Source organism: Crotalus tigris, unplaced genomic scaffold (assembly GCF_016545835.1).
Source record: "Crotalus tigris isolate CLP2741 ecotype Arizona unplaced genomic scaffold, ASM1654583v1 scf7180000018636.906410, whole genome shotgun sequence".
Taxonomy (NCBI): domain Eukaryota; kingdom Metazoa; phylum Chordata; class Lepidosauria; order Squamata; family Viperidae; genus Crotalus; species Crotalus tigris.
In genome coordinates this window covers 364,232-383,051 of record NW_024097116.1, presented here as the reverse complement: position 1 = coordinate 383,051, position 18,820 = coordinate 364,232, and the positions used below count along the sequence as shown (strand labels likewise).

General features: G+C 34.8%; 1 protein-coding gene across 5 annotated transcripts in view; it reads right to left on the bottom strand.

Annotated features, from left to right (window-relative positions):
* DENND1B (DENN domain containing 1B) overlaps positions 1-18,820 on the bottom strand; it is a 192,637-nt gene that overhangs the window by 101,227 nt on the left and 72,590 nt on the right. For all 5 annotated transcript variants that reach the window (XM_039355203.1, XM_039355204.1, XM_039355201.1 and 2 more), the window contains 2 exons: positions 6,464-6,533; positions 4,432-4,512 (listed from right to left, as the gene is read on the bottom strand). In XM_039355203.1, the coding sequence (XP_039211137.1) occupies positions 4,432-4,512; positions 6,464-6,533 (151 nt within the window). The remainder of the gene's footprint in view (positions 1-4,431; positions 4,513-6,463; positions 6,534-18,820) is intronic.

Genomic DNA, 18,820 nt, shown 5'->3' with positions numbered 1-18,820 from the left:
CATGACCAGACTCAATTTTGCAACCATTTCTGCTATGGTCATTAAACAATTCATATGATTGTTAAGCAAATTCAGCTCCTCCAATTGATTTTGGTTGTCAGAAGCCAACTGGGAAGATGACAAATCACAACTGCTGTAAAGGGAGGTTGGTTGCCAACTGCCGGAATTATGATCATGTGACTGTGGGGGGATAACATGGTTGTCATCACTTTGAGGACCAGTCGTTATTTTTTCAGAGGCCATCATAACTTTGAACCAAAGTTAAACAAATGGTCATAAATCAAGAATTACCTACATTAATTATTTGTCACTGTGAGCTTTTTTAAAGTAGCTTTCAAGGCTTCTCAAAGAATATCCAAACTTATTCAAATAACTGTACATTTGTTTTAATCAAAAAAAGCAGAAAGAAAGCAAATGAAACTGGAAAAGAGGGGGGGAAATCCTTTAAAAATACCCAAAATTAGAAAGGGGGAAGGTTAAAAAAATTAAGATATATTTCACCACCAACAGAAATAAAGCATATGTTATGAATACTACAGAGATAAAAGAGAAAAAGACCTATTACCTCTCCCCTTATGTTTGCAAGAAATAATTTATATTTATGGAATGACTGATATTGGATTACATGAGGTACAGAATGATATTGTACTTTTAACAAGACAACATGATAGACTGATACAAAAGCTGACTGAAGTAAGATTTGATCAACGCAGAGTCCTGAATGCCACAGGTGCTTAGTACAGAACTAAATTTCATTTAATTAGTTACAATTTCCGAATGTCCTACTTTCATTCTAATGTTGGGCAATGGGAAACCTTATTTCAAAACAGAAATGATCTCGAGTGCCATGCAGCTTTACTTTCAATTTTACTGCACAGCACAATCTATATTTTAATGTCTGTTTGCCTGCTTTTAAAAAAGTGCACCATAGTGCACAATTTTTTGAGCCAAAGCAACTCAAATGGGCTAACTTATAGAACATTGGGACCCATTATTCCCATAGTAATGGAATTTGGGGAAGTTGTGGCTGATACAGTGCCTCCACACTGCCATGGCCAGATGGTTGTCATTTCCAATGCTCCCTGACAGCTTCCCACAAGTTAATAGGGAAGCCAAAAGGAACTGTAAACTCAATCATGATTGTCCACAAGTCTTTATTTATGGGAAACTAGCAGAGAATGTTTGTAATGAGGAAGCCAGAAGGGAAGGTTGCAAGTTCCCCAGACAAATCTTCCCCACCTGCACAACCTCCCCAGCCCCTCGGCACTTGCATTGTGCAACCACTTGAGCACACCCATGCATCTTTCCTGACCTACACTACATCCTTATGTGCTTTTCAGAACACTGGTTTTCATTAGCATTTGGGCAGAGGAAAATGGTAACAAGCATCAGCTCTTGAAAAGCTCAGAAGGCTGATGTTTGCTAGTGTTTTCACCAGATTTGAGGTCTGTTCCTCCACCACACAGGATAATTTTCCTTCCCTGCACAGAGGGGAGGGGAAAACTTTGCTGTACATCAAGATAACAGACCTCAAATTCTCCATCTTCTCCACTTGCAGCCTTCCTTGCCAATTCCCCATTGTCTTTCTGGGGAAGTTGACAGAGAAGATTGCAAGCAGTAATCAGATGATTGCAGGGTACTTGACAACCGGTTGTAAATGTGAACAGATTGCCAAGCCCCTGAAATGTGCTCACATGACTAGAGGCAACACAATCATTTACAACAGCTGGTGATTGTTTACATACCATAAAGCACCTGTTCTAAGACTGCAATAAGGGCAAATTCATAAAATCATCGGTAATAAGTCGAGGACTGTCTGTATGTTTAATCTGACCAATTTTGGCTTGTATCCTTGGGTTTTTGCACTTTGGATTATTTTCGATCTCAAAGACCTTTCCTGGGTTTTTTGGCAAGATGTAAATTAGAGAGATTTTATAATCACTGAAAAGCCAAACATTCAATCTGCTGAACAATTATCATGCAAATGACATTGAGATGTGATGGAAAGACATTTTTCACATACTTTCAACAGGGCTATCTGTAAATATATTCAATGAAAATAATATAGTTTTGATTTCTAGGCTACTAAAATCCCTTCTCTGAAATAGAGAAAAAACATTCTATGGAATTTTTTTAATAAGCAAAAGAGGTGTAAGAATAAACTAGTGTCACTTTATTAAATATTAAGACCCTTTTTAGTAGACAATTTGCACATATATTTCCAAATCTGATAATATATATTCTTGGAAAATATATTCGAGTAGATTGCCTCCTTTAGACCAGTCACAACATAGTAATTTCTCAAAGAGCATTTATAAATTTCTTGCAATCAATAGACATCATTTAGCAAGCATTTTTTTTAAATAGTGGGCATTTTGCACTCACTATTAATATATATGGTTGAGTTTTCAGAATGTGCTCACTGGAAAACACCTTGTTATTTTTCCAATAGGATCAGTCAATTCATTTTTTGAAACAAGGCTTATTTGGCTTTTTAAAATGTATTCCTTTCTAAATGAATTTGTCTCTTCTTTTCGACACAGGACTATCTCATCCTTTTATGCTTTTTCTTTCAAATGATGTAGGATTTTATTTTTGTTTTGCAGAAGAAAGAGTAATAGGATTGCCAAAGAAGGAAATGTTGTTAAAACAACAAATGGTAAAAAAACCCCTAAGATACACATTATAATTATTAGTAAATACTTATTTATTTATTTAATACTTATTTAGTACTTATTGTAAATAGGCTTGTAACTATAAAATGTTTCTGGAAAGGGGCTCTTAAAATCTTCTTAAAGGAAGTCGCTTCTTTATTAAGAAATAATTATATTCACTGCTGTGTTAAGTTTAAATTTGCAATAAACGATTGTTGCTCTCCCAATCTTCTAGTATCTTCTAGTATGATTGTATTTATCTTTGGGGGGAGGAAAATCAATGGGACCAAAAACTACATGACAGCAAGATTAGATTTTAAAGAGAATGAGAATTCTAAAGGCAGATTTTTTTTGTTTGTATCGTCAATGTGCCTATTTGCAATCTTCAATATAAGTTTATGTGCCTTCTATCTCAAAATAGCAGGAAACCAATTTTCAGCCATTATGACGAGGAGCTTCAGGGGCTGAAAAAATGAAGACAAGGGAGCTGCAAATGAGGTTCTGACACTGTAGGTTGTCCATCTCGGTGTTAAATCAATTTTTAAAAAATATTTTATCCACTTTTTTTCCTTCAAAGAATTCAAAAAAGGAAATGAGTTATGAGTTTTATCTGCAATAATAAAATCTTGTTATCCTGAATCACTTCTGGGTAGAAGGCTTCTAAACAAACATCTGATTTCATACTAATTCATCTAGTAAACTGGTTGGCTGAAATAAATTTCAATTTCAAAATATTTTATTAAAACTCCCAGTGTCAATGTGTTAGCCAAGAAAAAATTTCATCTTTGCATTCAGAACCCTAGAGAAAGTGACAGAAAGAATAAAATATATTTATGGAGGACCAAATTACTTTATTCTGGACTGATTACAGTTAAAGATAGCATCCCAAGTACCTTTCAAAATACTTTTATCATTTAATAACTATCATAACTTTGGACATAATAATCTCTTATTGAAGAATGTATAAACCCATATGTGTAAAACTATAATCATTGACCTATCTTTTAAGTGTATGGAATGCACTATGTTCAAAAAGTAATAACCAGTAACATGTGTTGTATGCTTGTGTATAAAAAGGCAATAAAATCATAGGTATTTGTTAAAATTAAAGGAAATGTAAAGAGGAAGAAGCACATTTAAAAGAGACACCAATTCCCTGATTCAAAAATACTGTATTTTTGGTATCAGAGTATTTCCTAAAACTAAAATAGGTTAAAGAAGTATAATGGCACACTTACTAGAGTAGTATTATTTATATGGCCAATATGAACATTTGGACCTTTGCCCTGGATCCCAAAATTAGAGGTAATGCTGTAGTACAATTCAATTCAACCAAATAAGTTGGTTTTCATTTATTCAGAAGTGTCCTTTGAAAAGAACTATAAGAGCGATTGTAAACAGTTTCTATTTCATCAGAATTAGTTAGAAAAACTGCATTGAATGTGTCTTATTTCCTGCACAATTGGCATCTCTTGTAGATCTTTTAGAGATCTCTAAGAGTTTGGGATTCAAAATAAAACTGGAAAAACATGAACCATTTACTGAGTAATTAGCAGCTACTCCTCCAAGATTATATGGGAGAATAAGCACAATGGAATACTCCACAATAACAATCAACATATTTACTCATATCTATAAAAAGTCATATCTATAAAGTATTTTATAGGAAAACCAAATTCACCACTCTTTACAGAGTGGATCTGTTTTATGATCAAGTTGGGACTTATTTTTAATATTTTAATTACAATTCAACTTTCTATGTAAAAGCTATACTTACCAAATTTAAGCTGATAGGAGTATTTGCCTCTGGCACAGAATGGTTATACCATGTTTCTAATAAATCATTCAAGTCAGCTTCCTATGCAAAATAAGATTTTTTTTCAAAAATTTATTCAATAGACATAAAACCTTCATTTACATTCACTGTATATCAAAAACAAAAATAAGTACAATCACTTTCTATGCAAACAGAAACCATCTCATTTTTCCTCTTTATTCTCAAGTGGACACATGGAAAACTCCATGGTCAATTGGCAAAATACTGCAGTCTTTCTATGTGTTAATCAAAGCTTTATGGATTATGGTTGTATTTATGATAAAGCATATTCCTATATGAACATGCAAAGAAAAACATTTTATAAGGTAAAGTATAAAAATATAAAACAAATATTGGTACAATCTGCAACAAAAATAACCAAATGAACAGTACAAAAAAAAGGGTACTAATACAGGTAGGAAGGGCAAACAATCCACATAAAAACCAAGGCAAAATAAAGTAAAATATGTATAGCACATGCCAGATTTCTTTATTTCTAGGACAAAGCTTTCTAAGCACTACAAAATCAATGAAAACTATAAAATATAATAAGCACTCTATGTGCCTAATTTAAAAGCTTTTAGCCTACCACTATAATCTAGATAAAGCAGAAATGAAATGAAAATATTATCTGATATTAAATATCAAGTCCATAGTCTCATTTTAAAAAACAGCTTTTCTACAAATTACTATAGGGTCCAACATGTCTCTTTTGACAGGTAATTCAACAAATACCAATACATTCCTGAATGATGCTCATCAATCTAAAACAATTTGATAATGGCCCTAGGATTACAGTTTCTAAAGCTGATCATAGTATTCAAAGCAGATTCATATTTCCAAAAATTATCCTAAGCTATCTAAATTATTTTAAAAAGTGTAGCCCTTCCAGGAATTGATTCTATATCCAAAGCCATTTTAGAAAGAGTGCTATATAAGCTAATTCAAATACAGCCAAATATGAGTAACTAGGAAAATTCAATCTTTATGGATATTGGTAACTTATGGGATATGAAATGTTCAGAATTATTATAGGTTTTGCACTAGTGTGAAATCCAGTTAATTTTATTTTAAGCACCTTGATTTGTAATATTGAAATATACTGTATTTAGAAACTGAAGAATGGGAATCATTGAAAACTTCTATAGATATCAAATCTTGCCTATCAATATTGAGATGTGTTCTATGTCAGAATGAAACATGAAAATCATGGAATCTCACACTCAAATCCCAACTTTAAACAAGTGTTACGTTTTCACAATGTGAGATTCAAATCCATATTCATATTATCCATGTATGGATGTATGTCTTATTATGTTTTTCTACAATTTCTGCAACCATAGCTATAGTTCAGATTGATTACTAATGGAACGAGGAAGAGGCAATTTTATCACTAGAACATAGAATATCAGAATTGGAAGGGACATTGGAGGTCTTCTAGTCCAACCCCCTGCTCAGGCAGGAAACCCTATACCATTTCAGACAAATGGCTTCCAGTCTCTTCTTAAAATCCTCCAGTGATGGAGTACCCAAACTTCTGAAGTCTTGATTTCTATCTTTACAGTTCATCTATTTCCAGTTTCACAAATAACTGGTTTCTTCTCAATAACATAATATGTCTTATAGTAGGTCAAACTAAGCATAAACAAATGACAATCACTGAATAACATTATCAATATAAATTGTGGCACTTTCTTGCATTACTTTAGCAAATTTATTTAATATCTTGAGCAAAGTATTAAAAATGTCCACACTCAAGTTATATTCCAGGTTTTAATCCTGATGTATAATTTCTAGGATAGAAATGTCATTTAATTTCTCTACTTAAAATGCTTTTAAATTATTAAACTATTTATTTTAAAGAAAAGTAATAAAACAGTAGCCTAAAATATATGTAATTCTTGATTTTTTTTAAAAAAGAGGACTACATTAAGATCATTTATGATTAGCAATTCTTCACAACATCATTTCTATTTAATAACAACAAAATTACCTGTTCTTTAGCTAAATATTCTGCCAGTGTATTTAAAAGTTTGTAGTACATCTCAAACCATGGCAAATAGCTGAAAAGAGAAACAAAACAGCTTTAAGAGATGGAAGCATTATTTTAAAACGGTTTTCACTGTAATGCGCTTTTTGAAAAACCTTAAGCAAGTTTGACAATACAGAAGTGGAAAATTCACAAGAAAAGATGACTTTGGAAATATTTCAAACCACAAAAAAAGAAGCAATGTTAAAAAATACTCTGCCTAAAATTCAAGTTTTGATTAAGCAACTTCTCTCTGTGGGAAAGGAACAGTTCTTGTTATCTACCTATCTTACATGACATTGACACAGAGTTAATGCACTGGGAACTATTGGCAGGAGAAAATTAATATCCAGACCTTATGTAAGGCTATCGTATTCCTAAAACAGTCAGAAAAGTTTAAGAATTCAGAGCAATTTCCTTCTATGTCATTTTTCAAATATTCTGATATTTAGTGGAAAGGATTTTTTAATGAAATATATTTTACAATTAAACAGTATCAGCAAACAGTCAAAAATAAATATCTCCAAACAAGTCAAATATAATGCTAATAGCACTCATTTAATCCACCTATTCTCCCTTTTAACCCCATCAGTCAGGGCTCTAGAATAGGACCTGTTTTCTGAACACTGTGGATTTTTCTGTATATGTCCAGTGACAATAAATCTAAGACTGTAATTTCAATGGAAACCTCAGGTTTCTTCTCTCTCAAGAACACATTAATGGTTGTTTTAGAAAAATCTCATTTGTAACTAAATACTTAAAAATTATTTTTAAAAAATAGAACATATTTTAAGCCTTTGCTTTAAATTCTCAAAAGAATATTCGGAATATTCAGTATTTGCCATCCCTTAAAAATCTGTAATATCAAATCAGAGTTCCATTTTACAGTTGAAATGTCTCAAAAACAGCAACCATTGACTTCTGGTGGTTTCAGCGACGACGATGGCGGCTTTTTATAAAGCCGCCCGTTCCTGATCCGTGTAAAAGCTGCGGGACTTTGACAATCAGCTGTCCCGCGGCTTGAATCTCCTCCCTGGGCAAAAGGGAGGAGGAGAGCTCTCAGGTAGAGGTAAGAGCTCCCCTGGATCCCTATAATTTTGGGGATCGGAGGGTAGAGCTCCTTCGGAGCCTGAGCAATCTCTGCGTTCCAGGGAGCCTTCGTCCCGAAGTTCTGGGATGAAGCAAGCTGCCGCTTCCACATCTGCTTCTTTTAGCCGCTTGTGAGTACTTAAAAGCAAACGGAGCAGATCAGGAGAAACTGTGCTTACGTTTGATGGTGTCTTTAACTCCAGCAAGTATCCTCTTCTTTCTTTTTTACTGTTCACTTTCCCTCTTGAAGAAAGGGAAAGTGAATGGCAAAATGGCGATTGTCTTTCTTGTTTGATTTTCATTATAAAGCTAAAATCTGGATACAGATTAATGCTTTAAATATAGAAGCAAGAACTTGGCTTTTTATTCTTTTTCTTTTCTTTTTTCTCTGTAATTTTTTTTTAAAGAATATTCAAAAGAACTGTGATTTTTTTTTTCAAACAAGAATCTTTCTTCTTGGAACTTAAGAAAATGGCTTCAAAACGCTTGCCTCCTCCTCCTAAAGCCACTATCTCTTCCCCAATGACCCAGCCTGTTTCTCAGAAACCAAAATCACCTCCACCCTCTCCTCCTCATGCAATTTCTCTTAAAGATTTACAAGAAGCTTTAAAAATGCATGCTTTGGACATTAAGGAGGAAGTAAAAGATCTTATAATTGCAGAGAGGGCTGTCACAGAAGAACTATTGGAGAAAAAAAATAAGCAAGTAAGGGAGCATATACTTTTTGCTTTCCAGGGCCTTGCTCTGCATATAGAGAGAATTGACGACAAGATCGAGGAGATTACTGAAAATGCAATAAGAATGGAATCTAGGATGGAGGAGGTAGAGAATAAGATAGAAATTACACAGGATGAACAAATTATTTCACAATATAGAGAGATGGAATATGCATTGCGTATCAGGGAGTTGAGAGAAAATCTTCAGGAGGACTTAAAGATGCTTACTGTGAAAGATATTGCTCTTAATCTGGGCTGGAGGCCTGAAATAATTGGGAATGAGATAGAAAAAAATTTTGGAGTCAACTCACGGGTTGCTAGACAGAGAAACATACCAAGAGACGTGGTCATCTATTTTTCCAGAAGATTTATTCGTAATGAAATTATACAGGCTTTTTATAAACAGAAGTTTCAGATTGCAGCTCAAGATGTGATAATTTTAAAAGAAATACCTCTCAAAATTTTAAGAGGCAGAAAAGATTTTGCTTTTCTGTCTGATGAGTTAAAACATCGTCAAATTCAGTTTAGATGGGAGATTCCAAGAGGAATAATAGTGAATTATGAGGGGATACGTCACAGATTAACTACAGTTTTGAAGGCAAGAGATTTTTATCACTCTATCTTAAAGGCAAGATTGTCCTCACCCCCACAAACAAGGATAATGGAAGAGCCTGTTATGGCAGGAGCCTCATCAATGATGGTCATGGAACAAGCTGTACAGAATCTTGAGATAAAAGAGCAAAGGATGACACGAGCTGCCCATAAACGTAAAGAAAAAGAGCAGCAGCAGAAGAGTGGTGATAAAGTTGAAGGCATGGTTATTACAGAGCCTGTGGGAGGGGCAAGACCAAAAAGATCTTTGACAGTGGATCTGCAGGCTATGCTCCAGAGGCTCCAGGCCGGTGGAGATGGCCAGGTTCTTGACCTGGAATGTTAATGGCTTAAATGTGCCACAGAAACGAAGAAAGGTTTTTCATTATTTGAAACACAACAATGATTTGATATGTTTGCAAGAGACTCATATAACTTTAAAGGACTCTAAACTTTTGATGACTCCTCGTTTATTGCTCCAGCTCCAGGGAAAAAAGGGGGAGTGGTAATTTATGTGAAGAAAATTTTTTCATCTAAATTAATTGAGACTGATTCTGAAGGAAGATATCTTTTTGTGGAATTATCATTACAAGGTAAAAAAGTTCTTATTGTTGGATTATATGCTCCTAATCAGCAACAGAAACAATTTTACAAGTTTTTGCATGGGAAGATATCTCAGTTGGATTATAAATCTGTAATTTTGATGGGCGATTGGAATGGGGTCTTAGATTCAACTATAGACAAAAGGAGCTCTTCTAAAACTTTTACCCAAACTAGATTACCTAAAACTTTTTTTGATTTGAAAGAAGAATTGGAGCTCATTGACATTTGGCGAGAAAGGAATATAAGTGATAGAGATTTCACTTTCTATTCGGATAGACATCAGTCATTTTCAAGAATTGACTTTTTTTATTACTAGTGACTTTCTCTCTAGAGTGAGGAAGGTGAAAATTTTCCCCAGAACTTTGTCAGATCACAGTCCGGTGTGGATGGAATTACATCTAGAAGATGGGAACAAAGACCCTGGAGATTGAATGAGAATTTGTTTACTCAGGAAGAGTTTGTACAAAAATGTAAAGAGCAGTTAAAGGACTTTTTTGCTATAAATATGAATAAGGGAACATCGATGTCCATGGTTTGGGATGCAAGTAAGGCTTATATGAGGGGAATTTTGATTCAATTGAATAAAGTTTTTAGGGAAAAAGGGTTACAAAGACGTAGAGAAATAGAAGAAGAGATTAAATTAAAAGAACAAGAGTTTGTTCTTAATCCAACTGATAATAATTTAAAGGTATCTATAAAGAAGCTTAAGGAACAATTTAATATGCTGATGGCAGATCAGGTGGCTACCAATCTGTCGTATATGAGACATAATACTTTTTGTAACGCGAATAGGCCTGGGAGGTGGTTGGCTTACCAGTTACGAAAGAAACAGAAAGCTAGAATTATAGAGAAAGTAAAATATAAAGGTATTGAGGTTTTTCAGCAAAATTTGATTAAAAAGAGTTTTTTAGATTTTTATACAAAATTATATTCAAGTGATAACATAAAGGGTGTGGATATAGATAAATATTTACAATCAGTGCACTTTCCTAAAATTTCAGAGGAACAACAAAATAGGATGAATAGATTAATTACTGTGGAGGAAATTGGTTTAGCTATTAAGCAGTTAAAGGTTGGAAAGTCTCCGGGAACAGATGGATTGACCTCGAGGTATTATAAGACTTTATCTGAAGAAATGATGGAGCCATTAAAGGAACTTTTTAATAGTATTTTGTTGGGTACACAAGTGCCTCCTTCTTGGAAAAAAGCTTTTATATCACTGATTCCAAAGGAAGATCAGGATCTTACAGAGCCTAAGAATTAAAGGCCAATTTCATTATTAAATGTTGATTATAAGATTTTTACAAAAATTTTGGCAAATAGATTAATGCAGGTTATGAAGGACTTGATTCATAGTGATCAAGCAGGATTTATAACAGGGCGATATATGAAATATAATGTTAGACAAATTATAAACTTAATTGAGTATTTGGATAAGAATAATCAGATTCCTGTGGCTTTTATTTTTTTGGACGCTGAAAAAGCCTTTGATCAATTAGATTGGCAATTTTTATTCTCATTGGTAGAGAAAATGAATTTTGGGGACAATTTTTTACATGCACTTAAAGCTATATATCAGCAACAATCTGCACAAATTGTTGTAAATGGGGGACTGACTGAGAATTTTAATATTGAAAAAGGGACAAGACAAGGATGCCCATTATCCCCATTGTTATTTGTTTTAATGTTGGAAATTTTATTGATTCAGATTCGAGAATCAAAGGTAGTCAAGGGCGTAAAGATAAGGAAGAATGAGTATAAATTGCGGGCTTTTGCGGATGATTTGGTTTTAATTTTGGAACAACCGAATCAAGCGATTGATTGTTTATTAGAACTTATAACACAGTATGGGAATGTTTCTGGATTTAAAGTCAACAATTATAAGACTAAGATATTATCTAAGAATATGTCAGTTAAGGATAGGGAAAGTTTGGTCAAAGCTACAGGTTTCCAGATGGTAAAAAAGGTTAAATATTTGGGAGTATATTTAACTGCTTCAAATGGAAAATTGTATAAGAATAATTATGAACCATTATGGGTAAAAGTACAAAAGGACTTAAAAGACTGGAAAAAATTGCAATTGTCATTGTTGGGGAGAATTTCAGCTGTAAAAATGAATGTTCTACCAAAGTTCCTGTTTTTGTTTCAGATGATGCCTATTTTAAAAAAAGAGGCAAATTTGGATGAATGGCAAAAGGGCATCAACAATTTTATATGGGCCGGAAAGAAACCAAGGGTTAAGTTTAAGATTTTACAGGATGCTCGAGAAAGAGGAGGACTTAAGGCACCTAACTTGAAATTATATTATGATGCAGTCGCCTTAACTTGGTTAAGTGATTGGCTTAATTTAACAAATAAGGATACTTTTTTGGGGGGAAGGTAGGGATATATGGTTGGCATGCATACCTGATTTTTAATAAGAAAGTCGATCGGACTTTTAAATCACATATTTTGAGGAATGTCCTACCTCGTGTTTGGAAAAGGTATTATTACAGATTAAATTATAAAATACCTATCTGGGGGATTCCCAGACATGCAATTGAGGGAACTTCTAAGGGGACAAATTTTGATAAAATCTCGTATAAAGAACTGTTAATTTGGTCTGGTTCGAATTGGCATTTGAAATCCCTAGATATATTAAGGCAGGAAAATATCCTACAGTCATGGTTTCAATATTTACAAATAGTGGATAGATGGACTGTAGATAAGAAAGAGAGAATAACGTTAGAAGACAAACAATTGGTTATTCAGATTAAAAATCAGAGTCAGGCTCATATAAAAAGAATTTATAATGTTTTATTAGAGTTAGACTCGGAAACAGAATTGGTTAAAGACTGTATGATTAAATGGGCTCAAAATATACAGGAACCGATTTCATTGGATTTATGGGAGACAATTTGGACTAGAAATGTTAAATTTACACAAGCTCAAAATTTGAGAGAAAATTTTTATAAAATGTTTTATAGATGGCATTTAGATCCTAAAAAATTATCTTGTATGTATTCTAATATACAGCCCAAATGTTGGATTGTGGCAATAAAGATGCGACATATTTTCATATTTGGTGGAATTGTAAAAAGGTAAAGGCATTTTGGATTATGATTTGGTGGAACATTCAAAAGATTTTTAGAAGGAAGATAAAGTTCACTCCTCAACTATTTTTATTGGGCATTTTTGTGGACTTAAATGATAAAGAAACTATTTTGATGTTGAATTTATTAACTGCTGCAAGGTTATTAATAGGTTTATACTGGAAGAAAGATTCTTTGCCTACTTTAGAAGAATGGGTATTTAAAGTATCTAGTTTTGCAGAAATGGCAAAAATTTCTGCTTATTTAAAGGATCATACACAAGAAAGATATATTACTGTATGGAGAAGATGGATAGATTATATTCAGAAAAAGTATGGAACTAAAAAGTTTCATTTATTTTATGAATGAATATTATAGTAAATATTATAGAGAATTGTCTTATAGGTTATTGGAGTTAAAGGTTAAGTATGATATTTTCTTTTTCTTTTTTTTCTTTTTTTTTCTTTTTTCTTTTTTCTTATTATTATAAATTTTCTTATTATTAACCCTGTATTCTGCTCTGGAAAGTGAAGGGAGGGGGGTTGGGGGTGGGAGGGAGGAAATGTGGGGGGGTAAGTGTAATATAGATAATGGTTGCTTATAGGGGTGCGGCCTGGGCACTCCCCTTATGCTGCGTTCATGGGTTTGATAGGGATGAGAGGTGAGAAAGTGTAGAGAGGAAGTAGGGCAGTGAGAGGAGAGGGGAAGAGAGTAGGATGGGAGGTGAGAAAGAGGAGGGAAGTAGGGAATGTTTTAAGAGAGGGTGGACGCAGCCTGGGGGGAGTGGGCAGGTCATACCAATGGTTACGAATTTATCTTATTTCAAAATTGTATTGTATTTTTTTTTCTTATAATGTTTACATCAAAAAATAAAAAACTTTTAATAAAAAAAAACAGCAACCATTAAAAAAATTAAGCTTTTAAGTGAATACTTATGAAAAATAATGGCTAAAACTATTATAATGTACCTTATATATTTTCATTCACACATTTATGCCAATATCTTCATATATAAGATCAGGATGATCGTGCATTCACTAGGCCATTATGTTTGATGAAAAAAATGCACCAATTATATACATACAAGGAACCCTGCAATACATAGTTACAGGAGGCCGTGTGACTCGGCTCCAGTGGCAGCACTAGCACGATTGGCATGATGAGCCACACAGCCTCCTGCCGTGAGTGGTGGCACTGGCACAATCGACGCAACGAGCCATGTGGCTCCACCCCCTCACCCCTGCCCTAGCTTGATTTTTATGAGTGCACCTTGCCCCAAAACTAGGGCTTATATTGAGGGTAGGGCTTATATTAGGTGCACATGTAAAAATCATGCTAGGGCTTATTTTCGGGATAGGGTTTATTTTTGGGGAAACACGGTATTGAATCTAGAGAAATATTTACTTTAGCAATAATCACACAAAAGCTAACTCACAAAACTGGCTCACATGGTATGTAGAAATTTCAGCAGGTCAGCAAAAGTTTCAACAAATTTGCCGCCTGTTATAAAAAACACAAAAGTTGGAAATAGCATCTGCAAAATCAATCATGGATGTCGCTGTGTATTGTTTTTAAATTCATTAGATCCTACTCAATGTAGTCCTTATCTGTCATACGAACAACAACACCAAATATTTCATCACTAATTAAAAACATATTTAACGTACTCTTTTAATCCGGTGAGCTACCAGGCAGGCATTCAAGCCTTCATTCAAAGACAGTCTTCAGCTTTGTTGCACAAGGTCGATTTCCAGCTCTCTTGCACTTCTACTACAATTCTGATAAAGCTTTTATATTCACAAGTCAAAGGTTAAATAAAGGAAAGGAAATGTTTTCTGTCAAACAGTCAGGCAACCACTAACAGTCCTGAACTAACAGCAGGAATCTCAACTTCTAGTATTCAAATAAAACTAAGGAAACCGCCTTTCCGTAGCTAAATATCTTAATGTCTGGAGGCTACTTTCTGTCTGGAAAATTGACACAAAATGTGTAAAATTGAAACATTCTGTTTCTGATGGATTTGCTTCAAGTGGAGGATGGGATGGGAAAACTTCAAATAGACTAAGATAAAGAACTATAGTACAAAGACTTCCCAAATAAACTAGTTTACCATATTTAAAAAAAATCATTTAGAAATCTAAGGGATTATGATAATAAATTTTCATTAATCATATTCTAGGCTGAACATTTAAATGATGACATAGGAATTTCTTAGAATGCAATAAGTTTAACAAAGAACTAATTATACCAGTTAAATTATTTTGAGCACCATATTAGAACTATTGGGGGCAGTACAGGGACTCAGTGGTTAAGATGCTGGGCTTCTTGACTGGAAAGCCGGCAGCCAAAGTCCAAGACTCAGGCTCCACGCAATGGTGTGAGTTCCATCCTCGCCCCAGCTCCTACCATCTAGCAGCTGGAAAGCCTACAAATGCAAGTAGATAAATAGGCACACTTTGGTGGGAAAGTAACAGCACTCTGTGATGTCCTGCTGGCCACATGACTGTGGAAATGTCTTCAGACAGTGCTGACTTAATAGCCTTGAAATGGAGATGAGCACTGCCCCCTATAGTCGGCAACGACTAGCAGAGTAAAATCTGCAGGGACTCCTTTACCTTTATTTTTTGCCAGAAACCAGAAGTAAAAAAAAAATGCTGAAAATTGTGGTCATGTGACTATAGGACACTGAAAATTGTTTTAATTTTATTTATTTTTATTCATTTATTTATCCCTCCTTTATTACTTTTACAAATAACTCAAGGTGGCAAACATATCCAACATACCGTCCTCCTCCTATTTTCCCCCACAACAACAACTCTGTGAGGTCGGTTTGGCTGATAGTGACCAGCCAAGGTTGCCCAGCTGGCTTTCATGTCTAAGGAGGGTCTAGAGCTCACAGTCTCCTGGTTTCTAGCCTGCTGCCTTAAACATGGGACCAAATTGGTGCTCTGCAAATGTAGTCAGGAGACTGCGGCTGTCAGAACTTCGAAACTGGGTCAAAAGTAGCTCTGGCGAGATCTGTTATAGCTTTGAATGACCAGCCATAAGTTAAGAACTCCCTATATTAAAAAGCAAAGCTTGATATATTCTTTTTATGCTGAATATTGAAAGATATGAAATAAAAGGTCTTGTGGAAGCCCTGAAAATGTTAGAAATGTTGGCTGAGAATTTGCACAGAGAAATTTCAAATGAAATAATAAAAAAATTATATAGAGCTCACAAGAAATTCCGTCGACCTTTTTCAGAGTACCAATTTTCTGTTCGTTTGTAGTATCATTTAGTTTTAGTAACTAGAATGAGGAACAATTACTTTCACCTAAAAAGGAAGCATAGATGTTGTTTGAAATTTTTCATCATCCAACTCCATTTTCTCTCTGTTCTTATAACATGTACAGTCATTTCCCTCAATAAGTCAATGAACGGGTATAATGAAATATTTGTTTAACTAAGTTCTCTTTATCTAATTTTCTAGTATTAGTTTTGGAACTTGTATGGAGAACAAATCACATTTTACATAATATTTATGCAGAAATATTGAAAACTCAATAGAGTTCATCAACTTTTAAGCACCATTGTAGTAAAGCAAATTGAGAATTGTGATATTGCTAATTTATAAATGTCTTTGCAACTAGCAGCCAGGAAAAATAATAAAATCATAACTTGATAATATATTGTGATTACAGGCAGTCCTCGGCTTACATCCATTTGCTCGTCCACCTTGCTGCTGGTGGTCTTCTTCTCTTTCCTAATGTTATAGACTTCTCCAGAGAGCCCTTATATGGTCTTTTAAATAGAAATAGAAAAAAAATGAAAACAATATAAAAAAGATAAATCCCAAACTTTTAGGGATTATACCAGAGAAGGGAATATAAAATAAGGTGATTCTACCATCTAGCCAAAAATATAAAAATGATTTGATATGACTTTTACATCCAATAGCTTGCACATCTTACAAAAGTAAGGTTCTACATTTAAGCAAGAAAAATCAAATGCATGGGTATAGAATAGATGGTAACTGGCTCAATAGTAGTAACTGCAAGAGATATCTTGGAGTCCTAGAGGGCAATCACTTAAATATGAGTCAGCAGTGTGCTGCAGCTGCCAAAAAAACCAACACATTCCTAGGCTACATTAATAGAAGGACTGAATCAAGATCACATGAAGTGTTAATACCACTATTTAATGCTTTGGTAAGACAACACTCAATATCACAATAATCCAAATCTATGCCCCAACCACTGGTGCTGAAGAGGATGAAATTGACCGGTTCTATGAAGCCCTACAGCACCTTATAGAATTAACACCCAAAAATGATGTCCTTATCATCATGGGGGATTGGAATGCTAAGGTAGGAAGCCAAAAGATAACTGGAATAATAGGCAAGTTTGGCCTTGGAGTACAAAATGAAGCAGGGCACAGGCTGATAGAATTTTGTCAAGAGAATATGATGGTCATAACAAACACTCTTTTCCAACAACCCAAGAGATGGCTCTACACATGGACATCACCAGACAGTCAACACAGAAATCAGATTGACTATGTGCTCTGCAGCCAAAGATGGAGAAGCTCTATACAGTCAGTAAAAACAAGACCAGGAGCTGACTGTGGCTCAGATAATGAGCTTCTCGTTGCAAAATTTAGGCTTAAATTGAAAAAAGTAGGGAAAAGCACTAGGCCACTCAGGTATGAACTAAATCATATTCCTGATGAATATACAGTAGAGGTGACAAATAGATTGAAGGAATTAGATCTGATAGACAGAGTGCCTGAAGAACTATGGATGGAAGTTCGCAACATTGTACAAGAGGTAGCAACTAAAACCATCCCAAAGAAAAAGAAATGCAAGAAAGCAAAATGGCTGTCTGAGGAAGCTTTGCAAATAGCTGAGGAAAGAAGGGAGGCAAAAGGCAAGGGAGAAAGAGAAAGATACACCCAGTTGAATGCAGAATTCCAGAGAATAGCTAGAAGAGATAAGAATGCCCTCTTAAATGAACAGTGCAAAGAAATAGAAGAAAACAATAGAATAGAGAGAACCAGAGATCTCTTCAAGAAAATTGGAGATATGAAGGGAAAGTTTCATGCAAAGATGGGCATGATAAAGGACCAAAATGGCAGGGACCTAACAGAGGCAGAAGAGATTAAGAAGAGATGGCAAAACTACACAGAAGAACTATACAAGAATGAGCTTAACATCCCAGATAACCACAATAAGATGGTCACTGACCTCGAACCAGACATCCTAGAATGTGAAGTGAAATGGGCCTTAGAAAATCTGAGCAACAACAAAGTTAGTGGAGGTGACAGTATTCCAGCTGAGCTATTCAAAATCTTAAAAGACGATGCAGTAAAAGTGCTACACTCAATTTGCCAGCAAATTTGGAAAACTCAACAGTGGCCACAGGATTGGAAAAGATCAGTTTACATTCCAATTCCAAAGAAAGGCAATGCCAAAGAATGTTCAAATTATCGCACCATTGCACTCATTTCACATGCTAGTAAAGTTATGCTTAAAATCCTACAAGCTAGACTCCAGCAGTATGTAGATCGAGAAGTACAGGCAGGATTTCGAAGAGGCAGAGGAACTAGAGATCAAATTGCCAACATACGCTGGATCATGGAGAAAGCTAGGGAGTTCCAGAAAAAACATCTACTTCTGCTTCATTGACTATGCAAAAGCCTTTGATTGTGTGGATCACAACAAATTGTGGAAAGTTCTTAAAGAGATGGGAGTACCAGACCATCTCATTTGTCTCTTGAGAAACCTATATGCGGGTCAAGAAGCAACAGTGAGAACTGGACACGGAACCACTGATTGGTTCAAAATTGGAAAAGGAGTCCGGCAAGGCTGTATACTGTCGCCCTTCCTATTTAACTTATATGCAGAGCACATCATGAGAAAGGCAGGGCTAGATGAATCAAAAGTTGGAATTAAGATTGCCAGGAGAAACATCAACAACCTAAGATATGCAGATGATACCACTCTAATGGCAGAAAGTGAAGAGGAACTAAAGAGCCTCTTGATGCGGGTGAAGAAAGAGAGTGCAAAAGTTGGCTTGAAACTCAACATTAAGAAAACAAAAATCATGGCATCCGGCCCTCTCAATTCCTGGCAAATAGATGGGGAAGAAATGGAGGTAGTGACAGATTTTATTTTTATGGGCTCCAAGATCACCTCAGATGGGGACTGCAGCCAAGAAATTAAAAGACGCTTGCTCCTGGGGAGGAAAGCTATGGCAAATCTAGACAACATT